The 9,495-nt window shown below is 42.7% G+C and overlaps 1 protein-coding gene across 1 annotated transcript in view; it reads left to right on the forward strand.

Moving 5' to 3' along the window:
* The window catches only part of LOC106734335 (zinc finger protein 34-like), an 8,702-nt gene extending 2,410 nt beyond the window's left edge, over nucleotides 1-6,292 (forward strand). The window contains exons 3-8 of the mRNA XM_014585837.1: nucleotides 741-929; nucleotides 2,080-2,316; nucleotides 2,854-3,142; nucleotides 3,436-3,508; nucleotides 3,863-3,954; nucleotides 6,273-6,292. Of these exons, the coding sequence (XP_014441323.1) occupies nucleotides 741-929; nucleotides 2,080-2,316; nucleotides 2,854-3,142; nucleotides 3,436-3,508; nucleotides 3,863-3,954; nucleotides 6,273-6,292 (900 nt within the window). The remainder of the gene's footprint in view (nucleotides 1-740; nucleotides 930-2,079; nucleotides 2,317-2,853; nucleotides 3,143-3,435; nucleotides 3,509-3,862; nucleotides 3,955-6,272) is intronic.
* The last annotated feature ends 3,203 nt before the right edge of the window (nucleotides 6,293-9,495 follow it).

The raw sequence follows: 9,495 nt of genomic DNA on the forward strand, positions 1-9,495 counted from the left end.
GCCTTCCCGCCGCCTCCTTTGTGTGCCAGCGGGCTGCAGAGTGCCTGCGCCCCGGCTCCGGGTCGCTCCCACTCTGCCCGCGGCCTCCCGGATGCCGTCCCCAAGGGGTCCTTGTCCTGAGGCTGCGCTCAGAACGCGCCAGGGAGAAGCGCCGACCCCGAGGTGCGGCACCACCCGGGGCCGAGCTGCACGTGGGTCGCCCGGATGGGTGTGTGTGGGTGGCAGGGAAACGGGAGGACATAGGGCTCGTGGCGCGTTCCTGGATCGCAGGACTCGCCGTCTCGGGTGTCCCTTGGGAGAGACATTAGGGCGCCCGGGGCCATGCCCACCCGTCCAGGCGACGGGGATAGCAGCGTCAGGACACAGCCAGAAGGTGCAGATCGCGCCTCTAGACGCTTCGCTTGGTGCCCTAGAGCCGAGTCTTATCTGCCTCGGGGACAGAGGAGCTGCGGCAGGTCGCCTTAAACAGGTGACAGACAGGAGAATCCAGGAAACTGGATTCCTGGCTGCGTGACAGTATGAGGTACCTGGAGAGTGTGGGTAATCCAGCGCTTCTCAACCCGCAACTACAGCTGACCCGACCCTGTGCGCGACAGAGGCGCGGACGCCAGAGGCCGCACAAATTATTGTCCTGCTCCGGACTCTGTTACCCCGATCTCCCTCCTGTATTCAGCTCTCCTCTGCATCAAGTTTGGTGTGTGGAGACCCCTCTTTACAGACGTAATTGATGTTGTCTTTAGTGCAGAACCCTCACTAGCAGGCCTGTGTCCCAAATTGAGATGAAGGGACTAGCAGGCCGGATTAAGATTGCCTCTCCTGATCCGAGCAACTCGCACTTGGACTTGCAAGATCTCGCTGTGCAATTATCTATTGGCATTGAAGTGGCCCAACTAGACAGAAAGCGCTTGTGTGTTGGCGTTGCTTTAAAAGTAAAATCTGGGCCAGCCTAAGGGTGGTCCTAGTCTGTCCAATAGGGAAACAAGCTACGGGAGGTCTGGCCCTAAACTAAGAAGGAAATACAGCCCAGGAGGAAACTAGTTCAATTACTTTCCAGTGGTGCCTAATATTGGTATCAAGCATAGGGCGGCATATACACCCCCTTTCTTTGTTCTCTCAGCCTGAAATGCTTCCCACCGTCTTTCCCACCCGGATCTTCTCATGACTATTTCCTACACGTGGTCACAATTCAGATGTCCTCTCCTCTAAGTAGGCTTGAGCCCAGGAACCAAAGTCACTTCCTTTCTTGTCTAACTTATTCTCATCATTGCTCTCATCATGATTTTTTTTTTCCCCACTTGTTTCTTGGTAGTTTTTTTTCCTGCTTTCCCTTTTTAGCACATGTTCCCAGTGAGCCCAGAAGAGAGCCCAATTCAACATGGTCCCCAACTCACCCCAGCCCTAGTTCTTAGAGCCAGGCTACCCTGTCAAAGTTGCTCGATAAAACATTGACCAGCTGGCAGATGCACAAATGCCAGATGCTGGTTAGACATGGCCGGCCTTGCTCCAATGACAGTGTTGTGGCTCCCTCCAATCAGGGGGAGTGAACTGGAGCTGGAGAAAATTTGAATGAGGTGGAATGGAGGAAGTGAGGAAGATAACTCAGGGGTCAGAATGAGTTCACTTGAAAGCTGGAATTGGCCTCTTCCAGATTGAAGGGAGTCATTCAGGAAGCTGTTGGGGAGTATGGTGGTGGACGTTCTGTGATGTTACAAACCACAGGTGCCATAGGGAGGACATGGGGACACCCCAGGGGACCGGAAATGAAATCCTGGGATTACCTATGATTCCAAAGAGGCCTTGTCCCTTAGAGTATTTGGTGAATCTTGGCCCCTGGGTCATCTCTTCTCAATGGACAACCTGAGGGATCAGTGACCTTTGAAGATGTGGTTGTGACATTCGCATTGGAGGAGTGGGCCTTCCTGGATCCTTCCTGGAAGGAACTGTACAGAGATGTGATGTTGGAAACCATCAGGAATCTGGAGTCTACAGGAAAAAGAGGAAGACCAGGACATTGAAGATCAGCATCAAAATGCCAGGGAAAAAAACAAGAAGTCATATGGTGGAGAGCCTTTATGAAAGGAAGAAGATAGTCAATGTGGAGAAAACATCAGTCTGATTCCAGTCAGTAACCTGAATGAGAAACCTCTTCCTGGAGAAAAACCATGTGAAAGCAGTGTGTGTGGAGAATGCATCGCTGTTCATTCATCTCTTGATTGGTACATCAGAACTCACCAAGGAGAGAAAGCACATGAATGTCAGGAATATGCAGAGAAGCCATTTAATCATAAGCAGTATGGAAAAAGTTTTGTTTCTCTAGTAAGTGTGGGATGACCCTGACAACACTAAGTGGAGGTAGGCCTTATGAATGTTTGAAATGTGGGAAACCCTTTGATTATGTCAGTTTACTTCAATTTCATGAAAAAGTCCAACTGGAGAGAAATCTTATGCATGTAAGAAACATGGAAATGCATTCACTAGTTTTACGAACCTTCAAACACACATGCTGTTGCACCCTGGATAAGAAAGTGATGAATGTAAGGTACATGGGGAAACCTTTGATTTCTTCTGTTATGGTGTTAAGTACGAGAGCACTGATGCTAAATTGAAACTCTACCACTGTAAACAATGTGGGAAAGTCTTCATTTATTCCATAGACCTTCAAACACATGAAAAGACTCACAGTAGAGAGAAACTGTATGGATGTGAGCAATGTGAGAAAGCATTTATATGTTTCTTTCATGTTCAAATACACATGAAAACACTGAAGAGAAACCCTATAACTGTAAGGGATGTGGAAAACCCTTTAGTTATCCCAGTTCTATTCAAAATCATGAAAGGTCTCACATTGGACAGATGACCTATGAGTGTCCTCAGTGTGGGAAAACCTTCTCTTGTTCCTTCCCAGAAGAGACTGTACAGAGATGTGATGATCAGGACCATGAAAGGACTCATACTAGAGAGAAACCCTATGAATGTAAGCAATGTGGGAAAGCCTTTAGTTTTTCTAGTTCTTTACAAAAACATGGAGAAACTCATACTGGGAAGAATTCCTATGAGTGCCCCCAGTGTGGAAAAATCTTTTCTCATTCCCGTTCTGTTAGAGATCATGAAAGGACTCATATTGGAGAGAAACCCTATGAATGTGAGCAAATATGAGAAAGCTTTTAGTTCTCTCAGTTCTGTTCAAAAAAGTGAAAACATGCACACTTTAGAGAAACCATGTGAGTGTAAGATACATGGAAAGGTTTTTGGTTGTCTCAGTTCTGTTGAAAACATGGAAGAGCTTACACTGGAGACAAACGTTATCAGTGTAAGATATGTGGGAAAGCCTTTCGTTATCTCAGTTCTGTTTGAAACCATGAAATGACTCACACTGGACAGAAATATCTGAGTGTCCCTAGTGTGAGAAAACCTCTCATTCCTGTTCTGTTCAAGGGTATGAAAGAACTCATACTGGAGAGAAACCCTATGAATGTAAGGAATGTGGGAACACCTTTAGTTGCCCCAGGTATATTAGAAAACAATTCACACTAGGGTGAAACCATATGAATGTAAGAAATGTGGAAAAGCCTTTAGTTGTCGCCATTCCTTTTGTATTCATGAAAGAACTCACACTGGAAAGAAAAACTATGAATGTAAGGAATGTGGGAAAGCCTTTAGTTGTCCCAAGTATGTTTGAAACCATCAAGGAATTCACACAGAAGAGAAACTCTATCAATGTAAAAAATGTGGGAAAGAAGGACTGTATTAGTTTCTGTTCACTTTGAACACATAGAAAGAATTCACACTGAAGAAACCCCTATGAATGTAAGCACTGTGGGAAATCCTTTCCTTGTTCTAACACCTTATGAAATCATAAAAGAGTTCACACTGGAGATAAACCCGATCAGTGTAAGCAATGTCTTCTTCCTGACAAAATCATGAAAGAAGACACAGGAGACAAATGCTACCAGTGTAAGCAATGTGGTGAATCCTCTTTTCATTTAACTTTTTTACAAAATCTTGAGAGAATTCATACTGGAGAGAAACCCTAAGAATGTAAGCAGTGTGGGGAAAGCCTTCTGTCACCCCTGGTCATGGTCAAGACATGAAAAAGCTCACAGTAGAGGGGAGCCTACCTGTCAAAAATGTGAAGTTGTCTCAGTGAAGTAATTTCCAAACACATGAAAAATATCTCACAGGAGAGAAACTTTAGTAATGTAAGCAATGTGGAAAAAGTCCTCTATTTTCATGTTCTTTCAAATAAATGGAAGAACTTGTACAGGAAAGAATCTCTCTGAATGTAAGCAATGTGGGATAGCCTTCTTGGTATTGAAGGCATAAAAGAACTCAGTGGAGAGAAACCCTGAGATGTATGGAGTGTGGGAAAGTGTTCTCTTATCTGTCAAGTTTCAGACACATGAAAACACACACTGGAGATGGACCATGTAAATATAACATGTGGGAAAGACTTAGATTCCCCAGTTTTGTTGAAACAAATGAAAGAAGTGACACTGGGAAGAATCCATGTTAATGTGCATAATGTGAGCAAGACTTTATTTTTCAGGGTCCTTGCAAGTATATGAGAATGTATATTGGAGGAAAACTGTATCTATGTAAGTAGTGTGGAAAGCCTTCAGCTTGTCCGTGTACTTTTGAATACATGAAAAAACTCCTACTGGTGAGAAACCTTGAAAAATGTGGAAAAGCTTTCACTATCACACAAAGTATAATACAAGACAATATATACTAAAGAGAATTGGTTTAAAGTGTGTGAAAAAAATCAGTAAGCTTAAAAAATAAATGAGGAGGGCAGTGGGTGGACTGGTGGCTAAGGCATTGGACTCCCACATGGCTTACCACAGTTTGAGTCCTGGACCTGGTGGCTTACTTTCTCACATTCTCTGTCTCTCTCTCTCTCTCTGATGAGCACATGTGCCCTATAGCAGTTTTTTCTTTTCTTTTTTTTTTTTTTTTGAGAGTTTTTTCCTTATGGGGCAGTGGGCTCACCAGACCGACAGAGAGAAACAGAGACACAGAAAGTGAGAAATCACCCCCGAGGGGGGATGGTCATGCTGCAATCCCTCCTCCATTCTCCTCTTGGGATCCTGGGCACGCACGCACACGTGCCCGGCCTGGGCTTTAAGCCACTGGGTCCGGGACGCGAACCGCGGTTGACTACGTGGGGGTCCAGCGACATAGCCATTACGCTAACTGCTGGTTCCCCCCATAGCAAATTAAAAAAATAATAATAAAATTAAATATTTCTTTTAAAAAAAAGAGAGACCAGGGCCATCGGTGGTTAAGGCACTGGACTCTTACAAGGCTGACCATGGTTTGAATCTTGGATCCAGCTGCTTGATAATCATTCAGTACACGGGTTGTGTATCCAGAATCCTTACAGAAGAATGGAGGAGAAGGTAGTGTTGTGTGGCCATCCTTTAAGGGGTGATTTCTCACTTTCCCTCCCTCTCTCTCTGACAAGCACACATGCCTTATGACAAAACCCTAAATCACACACATGCACACACACACAAACACAAAGGCATACTGTAGGCTACTGGTTATTGAAGCAGGATCATAGTTAGTGCCATTTGAATCTGAGATGGAGCTGCTAGAAAAATCCTATGGATATATATGACCAAAATCCAGAGAAGATGAAGAGATGGAGAGGTGGTTGAGATAAGACCAGATCTCATAAAGATTTTCATCGCTTTCTCAGAGGGCATGTGCTTTCACTGGAGGGAGAAAAAGTCAGAAATCACTCCTTTTGTGGAATGGTCATGCCCCAATCCTTTCTCCATTTCTCCTTTCTTTGGAGATTTTGGGCCTGCATGCATACATACTTATGTTTCTCAGGCAGCCATGTCCAGGACATGAACCACACAGCCATGAGGGTTCTAGCCATCTTCACATCACCAGCTGGTGCAGGTGCTGTGTTTTCCTTCATGTTCCTCTTTCATTGGCAAGTGTATGAGCCTTCTGGGGAAAAATATATGGAAAGGCTTTTGTTACTTGTACATGAACTTGACTACAATGGAAAAAACCTAATGCAGAGACCCACTATTAATGTAAAGTTCTGGAATTCAGCCACAATATCTTCCACACTACCTATTGGCCCTCACCTTTCTTTTTTATGAAAAAATAAAGCTATCTTTCTTTGGCACAGAAGTTCATTCCATTTTCGTCCTAGTGGAAAGATGTCATCTGTGTTTAAGTGTAAATGCTTTATACATTAATTACTGTTGTGTCTTGCTCCTCTTTGTTCTTTTATCTGTCTGTTACTTTTGTAGTTGCGTCTGAATTAAGATGAAAGATCTGTGACTGAACAATAAAATCTAGAGTTTTTCCTGGAAAAATAAAAAGAAGCTATTGAGGAAGCAAAGCAGAACCAGGAAATGGGCAAAACCAGATTATGAAAGCTTGCTGGATTCCCTGCATCCATCTCTATCTCAATCACTTTTTTTTTAATTGAAAATTTTCATTGAGATGGTTGTAGGTTCACATGCAGTAGTGAGAAATAATACTTGTACAAATTGCCCAGTTCTCCTCAATAGTAACATTTTGCAAAACTATTGCATGATATCACAAGATATTAACATTAAGGCATTGATTCATTTCTCAATTATTTACATTTAAGATTTTTAGTAAATTTACTCTAAAGTTAACCAGATTTTGAGAGAAATATGAAAACATTATTTTAAAGCATTTCAATCTCTGTTTTAATGGATTTTTTAAGGAAACAAATCTTATTTTCCCAGAGTATAAATAGGGTTCAGATTTTTCATCTAGGCAGGACATTTGGAGGTCTTTGGGACTCACCTTTTTTGTGTATATTTAATGACTGACATCCACTTCTCTGTTCTTTCCTTTTTGAGCAATACTGTAAGTGACTTGTCAATTCTGAAATAGACTGGATGCGGTGTTAACTAATATGCTAAACTAAGCTCAGCCACTAATGTTCCTTTCTTTCTCCTCGGACATTGGATAGGACCAATGATGAGTGTCTCCCAAAGGAAAGTGATAGAAGACAAAGACCCATTCTGCCAGTGGGATATGCTGGGAATACCAACTATGCTGAATAAGCATGGCTGGTGTTGGCCAGCCTTCCTGATGCCAACAAAAAGAGACAGAAGCAACCCCAGATACACTTGCCATGACATTCAAGTGACTGGACACTTGGATACCATCTTTACAGAGGTCCAAAAAATGTTTGTGTTCCTACCTCCATTGGCATTTAGAAGCAGGAGGTGCCTCCTCCAGTATTTGACCATGTCTAAAGTGTATTTCTCAGAGGTGCTTAATTTCAATTAACATTTCCCTCCTATCTCTACCTCAGTGTTGTTTGAGAAATCTAAATCATTTAACATTCTACCTGCCTCTTTCTTTGGGGCTTCACATGCACAACAGAATTTCATTTTGCCCTTCAGTCGTGTGGCTTGCCTTACTCCACAGATAGAGCTTCAAATTGTTTATTCCTTAAAAAATAATTTTAAAAAAGTGACTGGAGGTTAGCCAGCTCCAGCCAGGCTCTGAGTTTGGCTTTGTGTTCATAAGCTGCAGTTGGGAGAAATGCAAGAAATGCCCAAACAGAATAAAACAAATGATCTATTTAGTCTCATTTCCTCTCTTGGAAGAGATCCAGTGTTGAGTGCCTTGGAATAAATGAAAATCCCCCCACCCCACCTCTACTGCTCCCCCATGCACCCAAACAGTATGACCTTGTATTTAAAAACTGGCCTTAGCTCCTAATGGGGTGATGGTGTTTTGTCTGGAAGACTGATGGATGCTATGATAATAAGATAATGAGAGTTGCTTTTCTCCATTCTAACCCCTATTTAAAATACATTATACTACAAGACTGCGTATTACACAATATTACAGATACAGATGCTGTTATGTAAAATTGTTTCAACTGGGGGAAAGGAGACGGTTATAACAGCTCATTTATACAATTAGTTTTTAGAACTATTGCATTGGTTTAGGTTTTTCTGTTTTCCTTTTTTCTTTTTCTTTTTTAAGCTTATAAAAGACATTTGTCTTTTTATTTCTCTTTAAAGTTGGCTTTCGAGTAAATCCAATTTCCTCTTTCTGTGACTTCTGAAACATATTAAACCTGAGCATCAAATTACACTTTTCTATTGTCCTCACTGCTTTTCACCAAGAGTTTCAGAGTGCTTGGCTGGGTATTATGTTCTACTCATATTCGACCAAATAGGCTGGAACACCCAGCTTCTGAGACTTATTGTGGTACTGACCCCTTCAAATAACAGCCTCATGCTTCTCTTTCTTTTACCACCAAATGGTAGATGCTGCCTCCCTCCTTCTATAAGTTTCTTTATTTCATCCATCATTGAATTCTCCTTTTGCTTACCCTCTCTTCCTCTGCTTCTTCTCTTTCAAATGTTACCAATAAACTTCAGTGCCAATCGTAGTTGATTTTGGGGGGTGGGTAGATAAATCATCATTACCATGATTCCTTGGCAGCATTTAACTCTGGTGTTAGCCTCCTCCACTCTCCTTTTTTAACTCCTCTGTCTATTCTCTCTCTTCCAGTTCCTTACTTTATCTTTTGCTCATCAAGTTTTCCTCTTCCCAAAGGTGGGCACTATGACATGACCTGCCCTCCATCCTGTCTTCTCTTCTTTACATCTCTTCCAATGGAATGAACCTTTGATAGAAGAATCACTGTTCCTGTTTTATGCACCATATTGTTGGAAATGGAAATCAAGGTGTCCTCTCCAGCCAGGGATAGGCATATGACCAAAGTAACTGGATTCTCTCCTGGAACTTTGAATCTTGAAAAGAATGGAAAAAGTAATTGGAGCAGGGCCCAGCAGGTGAAATAGTGGTTAAGGTACTAGACTGTCATATTGCTGACCATGGTTTGAGTCCTGGACGCAGTGCCTTGAAACTCATGCCAGGTGAGTGTGTGTGCATGCCCAAGATCCTGAGAGGAGAATGGAGGAGAAGGAAATGGTGGCATGGTCATCCCCCCGAGGAGTGATTTCTCACTTTCTGTCTCTCTGTCTCTCCAGCGAGCACATGTGTCTTATAGCAAAAATCTCTCTTAAAATAAAAGATGTCAGAGCAGACTTATCACAGACCCATCAATCTCTGGATGAATTTGCGAGTTCTTTCATCTTGTCTCTGCTCCTTCTCACAATGGATTTGTTCTTTCTGTGAGTCTTCTACTTTTTAGCCAGATTCAATTTCTCTTGCTTATAACTAAGGGTCACATGGATTTGTCCTGGATGTATGTAACTTTACTTAGTTTTGGATGAATTTCAAGCTGTATTTACAGGTGGCCTTGACCATTGTCTCAAGGCCCCACTCACGTATCTCCAGATGGCTGGCAAATACCCCCACTAACTATCCCACTATCACCTCCCACGGAGCAAGTCCAGAATCAAATTTATTGTCTTCATCCCCAAAGCAGCTCTTCCTCTTCCTAAGTGTTTTATGGGAATGATTGCTATCTGGTACTGGAGCCAGAAAGATGGGAATGAGTTCTGA

This window comes from Tupaia chinensis, unplaced genomic scaffold, assembly GCF_000334495.1.
Source record: "Tupaia chinensis unplaced genomic scaffold, TupChi_1.0 Scaffold000095_1, whole genome shotgun sequence".
Classification (NCBI taxonomy): Eukaryota; Metazoa; Chordata; class Mammalia; order Scandentia; family Tupaiidae; genus Tupaia; species Tupaia belangeri.